This window comes from Podarcis melisellensis (genome assembly GCF_964234715.1).
Source record: "Podarcis melisellensis genome assembly, chromosome: 15".
Lineage (NCBI taxonomy): Eukaryota > Metazoa > Chordata > Lepidosauria > Squamata > Lacertidae > Podarcis > Podarcis melisellensis.
In genome coordinates this window covers 16,440,776-16,452,373 of record NC_138532.1, presented here as the reverse complement: position 1 = coordinate 16,452,373, position 11,598 = coordinate 16,440,776, and the positions used below count along the sequence as shown (strand labels likewise).

General features: G+C 48.7%; 1 protein-coding gene across 1 annotated transcript; it reads right to left on the bottom strand.

The window, feature by feature from the left end:
• Positions 1 to 667: 667 nt before the first annotated feature.
• On the bottom strand, positions 668 to 4,448 carry APOA4 (apolipoprotein A4). The gene is made up of 4 exons (XM_081889701.1): positions 4,326 to 4,448; positions 3,630 to 3,724; positions 2,555 to 2,681; positions 668 to 1,920 (listed from the first exon to the last, which is right to left on the bottom strand). Exons 2-4 carry the CDS (start codon positions 3,676 to 3,678, stop codon positions 963 to 965), a joined length of 1,134 nt encoding a protein of 377 aa, XP_081745827.1. The 5' UTR covers positions 3,679 to 3,724; positions 4,326 to 4,448; the 3' UTR covers positions 668 to 962.
• Between the last annotated feature and the right edge of the window lie 7,150 nt (positions 4,449 to 11,598).

The following is an 11,598-nucleotide window of genomic DNA, read 5'->3' as shown; positions in this document are numbered from 1 at the left end:
AAACTTTCAGAAGACATCTAAAGGCAGCCCTGTTTAGGGAAGCTTTTAATGTTTAATAGGTTATTGTATTTTATTGTTTTGTTGGAAGCCGCCCAGAGTAGCTAGGGAAACCCAGCCAGATGGGTGGGGTATAAATAATAATAATAATAATAATAATTATTATTATTATTATTATTATTATTATTATTATTCTGCTGAAAGCACATAGACTCTCCCTCTCTAAGTCCCATGCAAGCTTTTCCTCCCACCCAATGTGAAAATTTCATTTCAGCTGAAAGAACCTGCACTGTGTCAGACATTGCTATAGTGGCTGATACCTTTCCCTCTAACAACTGAATGCTTGTGAACATTCCTTGGCATCACACTCAATCAATGGTGCTGCAGTGGGGAGGCATTCCCAGAGGGGCAGGTGACAATCAGGTTGCAACCTATTTGTGTAACAGATTTTCCCCCAAAAAAATTCACACACCTGTGAATTTATCCTTTTTGCCATTTTTGCAATAAAAGTCTCCCTGGGTGAGGGGATGCTCAGCTCCATCCCCAACATTCAGCCAAGGGCATTCCCATTTTCCTCTTCAAAAACACTTTCATTTGGGATCAGATTCCTCCATCCCACCCACCCCTTCCCTTCCAAGGTGGACCAGGCATTAAGAGACAAAAGAGCAACTTGCAGGTATTGCTAAGGTCTTCGTTTATTTCAGCAGAGAGAGTGTGTGTCTGGGCACACAACAGTGCATGGAGATTGTTAGCAGCAATGGACAGAGAGGGTAATAGAAATGTGGCCGCCAGCACTGCCCCAAACATTCAGGGGCATTGGGGGCTCCAGTGGGTCACAGCCAGTTCCTCACCCATTTATTCTGGGCTGCAGCATCCTGAATCTTGCCAGGAGTCTTGTTTTCGGTGGTGGCTTCAAGCAGAAGACACACTGGGGCTGTGGTGTCAGAAATATAGGGGGCATTCTACTATTCCTCCAAAGCGGAGAGAAGGGCCTTCTCATTGGCCATCTGCTTGAGGCTGTCGAAGAAGGAATTGAACCTGTCCCTCACGTCTTTCTCCAGGAAGCTCAAGTGATCCTCTGTCTCACCAGCGTAAGGCTCCAGCTTCTTCTTCATCTCCTCCACCTTCTGCACCAGGAGCCGGTTGAAGTTCTCTCCATAGGGCCCCACCACCTGGCGGAACTCCTCGATTTGCTGGTCAATCTTTTTGTTCAAGCCTTTCACGTAGGGCGTCAGAGATTCACGCAGGTCAGCGGCGTCCCCCTGCAGCTTCTCCCTCAGCTCCTGGGCGAGAGGGCTCAGCTTGAGCCGCAGATCCTCAGTCCTCTCCAAGAGCTGGGCCCTCAGATCCTCAATGCTCTTCTTCATCTGGAAAGACAGTCCCTCCAGCTGGCGGTTCAGCTGCTCTTGGGCGTCCTGGGTGTAGGGAGTCAGGCTGTTCCGCAGCTCAGCCATGGTTTGGTCCACCTTGGCCTTCAGCTCATCAGCATAGGGCGTCAGGCTCCCTTTGATGTCCTCCACCTTCTGGTTGACCTGCTTCTGCAGCTCATCGGCGTAGGGAGACAGGGAGGTCTGGAGGCTTCCCATGTTCTCCTGCAGCTTGGCCTGCACCTCCTGAGCCAGAGGCTCCAGCTTCCTGTGCAGCTCTCCAGCATTCTGGTTCACCTGGGTCTTCAGCTCCTCTGCATAAGGGGCCAGCTTGGCTTGCAGCTCTTGAATGTTCCTGCTGATTGCTGAATGGACGTCGTCGGCATGAGGGGCCAACCGGGCTCGGAGCTGCTTCATCTCTTCCTGGATTTGCTGCTTCAGCTTCTCGGAATCTTCTGCCAGCCGAAGGTGCATGTCTGTGGCAAAGGGGACCAGCTTGTTCTGCAGCTCCCCAGCGTAGGTGTTGAGGGCTTGGAAGTTGTCCTGGAAGAGGGTGCTGTGGAGGAGCAGGAAGAGAGAGGTGAGCAGACAGACAAGCACTCCTTGGCTCCCAAAACGCTTGGGAGTTTCAGCGTTCCTGCTGCTGTGGATTTCCCTCTGGCGCCCAGTGGCCACAGGTGCCCATCCAACTCCACTGCTGCACCACGCAGTGCACAGCCGTGACACTTTCTCACCAGGACACCCCCCAGTGCTTGTGTCCCAGAACTGAGGTTTGTTCCCAGGCTGATGCTGTCCCTTCTAAGCCAGTTCTGGGAGGACAGCAGTTCAGGGCTTGCACCCTACACCAAAGGTGAGGAGCCTCAGGCCCGGAAACTCAATGCATGGTCCCCCAGGCCTATACACCTGGCCCTCAAGAGCCAATGTTCAAAATTAGCTGGTCACCAGGTACATTTTGAGAGGAAGTGGAGATGTTTGGTTGCCAGGTTTCGCACCTAACATCTCCATCTGGCTGGCTGGCTGGCATGGCTGCGATACCACACCAGTCAGCTGATCTGCGGGGCTGCGCAGCACCCAAAGAGGCATGTCTTTTGGTGCTGCATGAGACAGTGATTCATGCAGCAGTCCCTAAGCCCAGTCGCCATCATGAGCACTCCCCACCTCCACCGGCCCCAGAGGAAACAGCTACTCACTTGAGCCGCTTGCTGATCTCTGACTGCTGGACTTGTTCCACCGTCTCCTTGGCATTGTTGCCCATATCGGTGAAGTACTTCCAGATGATGTCAGCCACCTGGTCGGCGTTGATCTTGGCCTGGGCCCCTGCAAGGATGAGGAGGGAGCAGGTTGGTGCTGTGTGTGACCCAGCTCACAGCCTCCCATCCCAACTCCTCTGCCACTTGCCAATGTCCCACGTGTCTGCAAAGCCACAGCTGAACTCCCATAATTTCTGGAAATACTGGGAGAACCACACAGACCCTTCCCTTTAAGAATGCATGCACATATCCATCAAGTCTGGGTAGGACCAAGACTTCTTCAAACAGATGAGGCCTCTCAGCAAGTCTGCCAGGTTTAATGTATGTAGCCAGCCCAGCACAGAAAGGCTAGCCACATGCTTCTTTCTACGGTGCCCAGATTTGCCAGTACTCCTTTCCTTTTCAAGCAGACACCCTGTTTCAGCCTGATCTGCCTCCCACTCTGAAATCCAGTCTCTCGCTTTGCTTTTCTCCTGGCCAGTTCATTGAGGCTTCTCAAACAATGTTATTGCCAGGCAGAGGACCTTCTCAGCAGTGGTGCCCTCCCTTTGGAACGCCTTCCCATCAAATGCCAAGGAGATAAAGAACTACACAATTTTTAGAAGACATCTGTAGGCAACCCTGTATCGGGAAGTTTTTAATGTTTGGCGTTTTGTTATGTTTTTATGTGTTGGAAGCCACTCAGAATGGCTGGGGCAACCCAGCCAGATGGGCAGGGAATAATAATAATAACAACTGGGCAAAGCGCTTTAGTAAAGAATCATTCTGCTGTGCCCGACTCACAAGATTTTTGGTTAATCACACTGATTTGCTAAACCTGAGCTGCAAGACAACCATCGCTCGGTACATTCCGAGATCTGAGCTATATAGCATTTCTCCAGCCTTGGCCGGCCAGCGCAACAAGAAATGGGTCAGTGAGAATTTACAAAGACCGAACAATATTTAGAATTCAACAGTTGGAAATAGGAGCAGAGTGAGTGCAGATAACAGGATCAGCAGAGCCCTTCTGGGTTACCTGTGATAGCCAAGAGGCTGAGGATCAAGGCTGCTGCCTTCAGAGTCATCTTTTGCGGCTCGGGGTTTGCAGACACTGCCGTTTAAGGGACAGATCTGCCAAGAAGAAGAAGAAGGGTCAAAACTAATCAGCGGCATTCCCATAAACACAGCCCCCTGATCTGACTCTCAGCCTTGTTCCAGCATCCCCTCCAAATTCCTGTCTCAGCCCTGTCCCCCTTCCGCATCCCCATCTCTCATGGCTCTTAGACATATTTTCTACATCACTTAGACCACCAACCTGGGGCCCTCCAGATGTTGCTGGACTACAACTCCCATTAGACCTTGCCAGGGTTGCATTGACTGATGGGAGATGTAGTCCAATAACATTTGGTCGGCAAAGGCAGAATTAGGCAGCTGAAGCTTCACTGCTTAGCCCTGAATCTGAGCTGTGGGAGGTGGGAGAGAGAGAAGAGAGGGGAGAACCACCAGATTAAAATTGGCCAGAAGTTTCCCCTTCTAACTAGGATAGGAATAAGGAGATCACAAAGGCAGTGCCCTCCCCCTTCAAGTTCCAGTAAGCAAAGCAGCACAAAACCTCCCCCCTGCTCCATCGTCCTGAACCAAACAGGGCTCCCAGCCCAGCATGAGCACCCTCCAGATCAATGGAAGAGCAGTGCTCAAGTATGGACCCTGCAGGCAGCTCAGCTCAGCTCACCTCTTCTCCTTGCGCTGTCTCCTCAAGGTGGCTCAGCCTGCTTTGCCCATCCAAATTTATAGCCCTCCGAGCAGCTTCTTCCTGCTTCCACGCAGGCTGCTGACACATCCTCGAGCTTTTGGACTTTAGCAGGAGCGCAAACGTGGACGAGGGCTGGATGGCAGCAAGGGAGCCCCCCCCCCGGTCTTATCTGCTGGGCAAGCAGAGCTCTTAGCAGAAACAGCCACGCCAACCTCTGACAGAAAGGCAAAACAACGCTTTTTGGGGGGGGGGAGCGCTGGAGTGCACGCTCGCACAAAAGAATTCATGAGGACTAGTAACTGCAATTGCGCGCACGGAAGAGGTCAGGAGGAATGGAGCGCAACTACATAGGAAAGACAAAGGGTCGGTGGATTTTGGGGTGTGGCATGACTGAAAACCAGGCGTGGGCATACTCCAACAGAATGTGGCTTGAAGGCCCGGGAGAGTGGGGTGTTATTGGGGTAAAATGATGGGTGGCTGAGTGGGCAGCTTCCCCGTCCCGTGTCTGCCCTCCCTCAAAGCATCATCTCAGTCTGGTCTGCGCCTGGATAGAAAACAGCCCCGTCAACCTGCTCTCCCACCTCCAACCCTCCGAGTTTCTTTTTTAAGGGAAGAGAGGGACCGAAGTGTTTTAGTCTAATTACACCCCTTACCAAGCATGGCTCCAGCATGATTCAGGGATGGACATTCTGCCCTATCTAGATCCCTGTAGCATTTAAAGATTGGGATATACAGTGGTACCTTGGGTTACATACGCTTCAGATTACAGACTCCGCTAACCCAGAAGTATTACCTCAGGTTAAGAACTTTGCTTCAGGAAAAAAACAGAAATCATGCTCTGGTGGCGCGGCAGCAGGAGGAGGCCCCATTAGCTAAAGTGGTGTCTCAGGTTAAGAACAGTTTCAGGTTAAATATGGACCTCCGGAACGAATTAAGTACTTAACCCGAGGTACCACTGTAGCTCCAAGCGATTTATTCAGCTGGAGCCAGCTTTGCAGCAGTTGCTCTAGATTAACCTGGCATTGGAAGGTGGACTTGAGCAACACTGGATTTCTTCAAGCGCTCGCTATGATGAATTGGCAGGATATCCACTCTTGCCACAGATCCAGAAATGGGTTTCAATGACAGGGAACAGCTCCGAAGCAACAGCAAGAAAACATAGTCTCTGGGCATAAATAGAGTACGTTTAGTTTGTTGATATGATTGACATCCTATGCCCTTTTAAAATGTGGTTCTTTGGGGGGGGGAGTGTTATTGACATTTTTTTCTCTCAATTATATGTACAGTGGTACCTCAGGTTACAGACGCTTCAGGTTACAGACTCCACTAACCCAGAAATAGTACCTCACGTTAAGAACTTTGCTTCAGGATGAGAACAGAAATCGGGCGGCGGTGGCAGGAGGTCCCATTAGCTAAATTGTTACCTCAGGTTAATAACAGTTTCAGGTTAAGAACGGACCTCCAGAACGAATTAAGTTCTTAACTGGAGGTACCACTGTATATATATTGTGGTTTTATATTTTGATTTTGTTCTGTGAACTGCCCTGAGACCTCTGGGTATAGGGCTATATATAAATTCAACAAAGAAATAAATAAATCTCTCTCACCCCTTCCATAACCATTTCTCGCACATATTGGTTTAGGAGCAGGGCTTGTAAGAGGAGGCACACTTGAACCCAAAGCTACCCAAGGACTGGGTAGGCTAGCTCGCCTTCTGTGTAGTAATTTTCAGAGGTGGAGAAAAAACTCTGTTTAGGTTCCAAGGAAATTCACTTTTTGTACCCCACCCCCACCCCCCAAAAAAACCCCGAGGGGAAAGATATAACTTTGTTTTCTGAAAAATCCTAATGTTGGGGCAAGGTGTACATCAAGGGCAGAGAGTTCCCAGGTTTGGAAGCCACTACCAAAGAGGCCCTGTCGCATGCTGCCATTCTCTGTTTAACAACAAAATTGTTTATCCCCAGAGTAAGAAAATGGCCAACTCCCCCCACCCTGGACCCCCTCTGGATGTTAAACAAAGTTTCTTGGGGACATAATGTCTTATGTGCTTGATAAGAACTGCTAATCCAAACCGTTTATTTGCTCTTGTTTGTTATTGGAAGCGCCTGGAGTTTCCCCTCTCTCCCACTCACCCTCAGCCCTCACTTGAGTGCTGCTTTCCCACTTTGGTGGTTGTTTTTCTGGAGAGTAAACAAAACGAAGGAGGGGAGGGGCATGGAGATGAAAAAACTGGGACGATGAAAAGCCCAAAGATGTGGAGTTTGTAAGAGTCTTAAGATGGAATGTAACAGGTTACAGGGAAGGTCAGCTATGTTTTCTGGGTACAAACTGATAGCACCATGGACTTCTGGGAGAAAGAAGCAACAACAACTTGCCAGTCTCTCTCTCTCACACACACACACGCGCGCACACACACACACACACACACACTTCTATGTTAGCATGAATTCCCCCTAAATTAGACATGTTTTTGTAAGAATTTTCCCCTGATGCAATGCACCTTTGTCTGCTATCTGCATAAACCTATGCATTTTTATGTACACTTCCTTCCAGCATTCATTTTTGTACCCCTTACTTGGCAGGAGAACCACGCTGCAAAATTCAAAGGAGCGTGAATTTCAAAGGAAGGTTATGTTGTGGTTTGCTGATTGTTTGGGACGGCACAAATTAGGTAGTTCACCTTTAAACATGGACTGAACCAAATTCTTCCCCATTCTGCACACACACAGTTACAAATACATGTGTATGGCAGTAGTTACTTTGATGTCTCTCCAAATCTCTGGTATTTCATTCTCCTTTTTTTGTGTGTTGATGCTTTTTTGTGTGTTGATGCATAAGTCGCAGCAGGAAGCAAAAATGCTGCTTGCACATCAGCCAGAGCTGTACAAAAACAGAAGGCTGCCTGCCTGGGCTCACATTAACCAAGAAATCACACTCTCAAGACCGTTAGTCACCATATATTTTAAACACCATGATATCACTTTAAACACTTGTGGCTTCTCCCAAAGCATTATGGGAGCTGTAGTTTGTGAAGGGTGCTGAGAGCTGTGAGAGGACCCCTTTTTCCTTCCCATGACTACCATTCCCAGAGTGGTTTAGCAGCCAGTCTCCCTTCCCAGGGAACTCTTGGAATTGTAGTTCTGGGAGAGAAACAGGTCTCTTTACAACTCTCAGTACCCTCAACAAACTACATCTCCCATAATTCTTTGGGGGAAGCCATGGCTTTTTAAAGTGGTATCATGGTGCTTTAAATGCATGGTCTGGATGTGGCCATTGTGACCCCACATTTGACACCCCCAGAGCTTGAGAGGCCCTGGAGCCTGTCCCCTTACATCTCAGCAACCCCCTTGGGTTTGGACTCCTTCTTGAGTGTCTGCTTGTGAGGCAAGGCAGGGGCCAAACTCCCTTGAGCTGCATTTTTGCTGTGTAACCTTTGGCCATTTCCCAGCTTAGGAAAAGCAGTGGACAAAGTCTCTGCCTTGCACATCACACATCAGTCAGCTCAGCTTCTTGCTGACAGAAGCTGAGCTCTCTCTTCACTCCCCCTCGCCAAGGGAGTCATTAGAGCACCATCTCTATTAGAGACAGGATGCAGAGCTCAGCAATATGAGACTGGACTGTGCCTCTGAGTGTGTGCAGAGTGCCTCTCCCTCCCCACCAAGCAAAAACAGCCAACCCGCAACTGGCAGGATAAGGGTTTCGGGCTTCCAGGCATCTCTCTTGGTTTAGAAGAAACCACTTTATGGCACTGCTCTCTGGCCTGTCTGCAATGTGTTATCTTGAGGTCACAGTCCAAGGTGAGGCAGATTTGATGTGCAGGATGGAGGGGCAGAGCTCAACCAGGGAATGGCAACAGGCAGGAGGTCCAAAGATGAGCTCATTCATTCCTTAAGGCCGTTCCGTTGTGTAATGCAAGATGGTTCAAGGTTTCCCGGATGCCCATTCTTACTAATGGCCGTCACTCATTCCAGTGCATCCCTCATACACAGAGTACTATGGAGGCCTCTAACAGAATTTTCGGAAGGAGAAAAAGGCTGGCCAGCTCAGCCCCCTGCTGGTGAGCTCAGGCAACCACCCAGCACCCTCCATAATCCAGACCACAGCAAATCACAAGGAGGTAAGAACTGCCTGCAAGACAAAGAGGCGGCTCTGGCAAGCGAGCCAAGCCACAGGCTCCAGGAAAAGACAGTGTACCCAAAGCAGCAACAAGAGTCCATTTAACCAGCAAGAAAACCATCTATCCTGATTCAAGTCTTCCTGCGCTTCTATTCTTTGCCAAAATTGCACCATGCAGTCACAAGAGACAGAAGGACTGGCAGACATAGGTTAAGTCCGGGGTAAGCAGTAGTACAAAAAATCAGCAGATAAATACTGGAGGTGGGAGAATGGCCCAAAAAGTCGAAAGGCGTGGAACACTAGGACACTGAAACCCTCTTCAGGCATTACGAAGGAGGGACAACAAACTGTTGGACGGGTTTGAGCTCTTTCCCATTCTGAAGGCTCCCTGGTTCAGACAGTCACCTTCCAGGAGCTGGAAGGTGATGGGGCAGGAACAGGGGGTCAGAGATAAATAGATAGATGAAAGAACCACCGCCGCATTGCCTGGATAGGTCACTTAGGAACATAGGAAGTTTCCATTTAGCTCACCACTGTCTACAATAGGCACACAGTGGGCAAGTATCTCAGATCCAGGCCAACAGACAGTCCAAACTCGAGCAGGAAGCTGGCAAAGCTGTCATGAGCTCCACTGTGCAGTGCAAGTTCCCCCAGGCAGGAATTGGACCCAAAGACCCAATTTCACTTTATTTCTGATACTAAATTGTTCAGGGTTGTTAAAAGAAAAAGAGACTGTGAAGAGCTCCTAAAGGATCTCTCCAAAGCGGGTGAAATGGCAAATGGAATTCAATGTAAACAAGTGTAGAGTGATGCATGTAAATAATAATAATAATAATAATAATAATAATAATAATAATAATAATAATAATAATATTTATTTACACCCCACCCATCTGGCTGGGCTTCCCCAGCCACTCTGGGCGGCTTCCAAAAAAATATTAAACTACTATAATACATCAAACATTAAAAGCTTCCCTAAGCTTTTTTGTTGCAGCAAAAAATTCTTAATTTCACATATATGTTTGTGGGGCAAGTGCACATATATGCACTAGTGGTGACTGGCCAGGAACAAGATCTTGGGGGGTTATAGTAGATGGCTTGATAAAGATGTTGACCCAGTGTGTGGCAGCTGTAAAAAAACCCCCACAAATTCAATGCTATGGATCATTAGGAAGAAATTGAACATAAAATTGCTGATATAATGCAGCTCTACAAATCTATGGGTGACCACATTTGGGATGTTGTGTGCAGTTCTGGTTGCCTCGCCTCAAAAAGAATATTTTAGAGTAGGAAAAGGTTTGGAAAAGGGGAGAGCAAAATGATCAAGGGGATGGAGCGACTGCCCAGTGAGGGATGGTTGCAGTGTTTCAGATTCCTTAGTTTAGAAAAAAGGGGAGTAAGATGCAACATAGGAGAAAGTAGAGAAAGTGGAAGAAGAAAAGTTCTTCTCCATCTCTTGCAAGACTAGAACTCATGGACAGCTGACATAGCCGAATGCTGGAAGATTCAGGGCAGAGAAAAGGAAGTGCTTCATGAAGAACTGTGGAACTCTCTGCCACAGGAAGCAATGATGGCCACCAACTTGGATGGCATAATAATAATAATAATAATAATAATAATAATAATAATTTATTATTTATACCCCACCCATCTGGCTGGGTTTCCCCAGACACTCTGGGCGGCTTCCAACAGAATATTAAAATACCGTGGTACCTCAGGTTACATATGCTTCAGGTTACATACACTTCAGGTTACAGACTCCGCTAACCCAGAAATAGTGCTTCAGGTTAAGAACTTTGCTTCAGGTTGAGAACATAAATCGCACAACGGCGGCGCGGCGGCAGCAGGAGGCCCCATTAGCTAAAGTGGTTTTTCAGGTTAAGAACAGTTTCAGGTTAAGAACGGAGCTCTGGACCGAATTAAGTACAGTACTTAACCCGAGGTACCACTGTACATTAAAAGAGGATTAGACAAATTCATAAAGGAGGTTATCAATTGCTACAACCCACAATGGCTATGTTTCACCTCCACAGACAGAGACAGCAGTACTTCTGAATACCAGTTGCTGGAAACCACAGAAATGGAAAGTGCTTTTCTGGTCGAATCCTGCTTTGTGAGTTTCCCACAGGCATCTGGTTGGCCCTGTGAGAACAGGATGCTCCACTAGTCAAGCCGCTGGCCTGATCCAGCAACAGGCTCTTCTTATCTTCTAAACAAATGTTAAGACAAAAGATTTGTGGGACACCTGCAGAGCAAGCTGAAGCCAGGGTGTTTTTGCCTCCTGCAATCTTGTTGACAACGCAGTATTCCGAACTGCAAACACTGCCGGTGTTGACAGGCAGCTTGGAATGAGCTCTGCATGTGCCCCAAATAGGCAAGGATATGTACAAACATTGCTAGAACAAGAGAGGCATCAATTCCTGCTCCCCAAAACAATGAGCAGGGTGGTGGTTGTGGCACACCATTTTATTCAGGGTCAACGATGAGCCAATGCAATGTGCAAGCTTTTGAGCTTCACCGAACTCTTCCTCAAGGAGAATACTGGTGAAAAGCAAACAGGAAAGTCACCAGTGCCAGACTCAGCAGAGTGCCAACCTGGGCACACAGTTTCTTCCTGACTCTTACGCAACAAAGATGGCGGGAGCATCTTTCTTCAACAAAGGGGACGAGTACCTGGCATACATGGACAAAGGATAAGGCTAGAGTGCTATCCCTGGCAGTGGCGTAGCGTGGGTTGTCAGCACCCGGGGCAAGGCAAGTAATTTGTGCCCCCTAACCCGTGGATTTGCGCCCCCTAACCCTAACCCTCAGATGTTGCACCCGGTGCGGCCGGCCCCACCTGCACCCCCCACGCTATGCCACTGATCCCTGGGAAGAAGAGCCATCTGCTAGCCCATAAAGAAGACCAGTGCCAAAGTCAGAGAGGGCCAGGCAGGGGCTGCCCACAAAGCAATGCAGGAACCTTGGTAGCAGAGACGGGATTTCTCCACCTCCAGCACAGGCTTCAGCTGAGCAAACATGGCGACAGGAGGAGGGGGGAGTCAGCAAGAGATGGTCCCCCTCCCCTCAGGTCTCCTGGTTGACCTTTAGTCCAATAGCCCCTACAGCCTGGGGGTTTATAAATGAGAAGCTGCCC

What these genes read in the sequence shown, in the direction of transcription:
- APOA4 (XM_081889701.1), bottom strand. Translation starts at nt 3,678, where the DNA reads ATGACTCTGAAGGCAGCAGCCTTGATCCTCAGCCTCTTGGCTATCACA. An exon ending in CAGCCTCTTGGCTATCACAG is followed by an intron (nt 2,682 to 3,629) that starts GTAACCCAGAAG and finishes TCATCCTTGCAG; the next exon opens with GGGCCCAGGCCAAGATCAAC. An exon ending in GAGATCAGCAAGCGGCTCAA is followed by an intron (nt 1,921 to 2,554) that starts GTGAGTAGCTGT and finishes GCTCCTCCACAG; the next exon opens with CACCCTCTTCCAGGACAACT.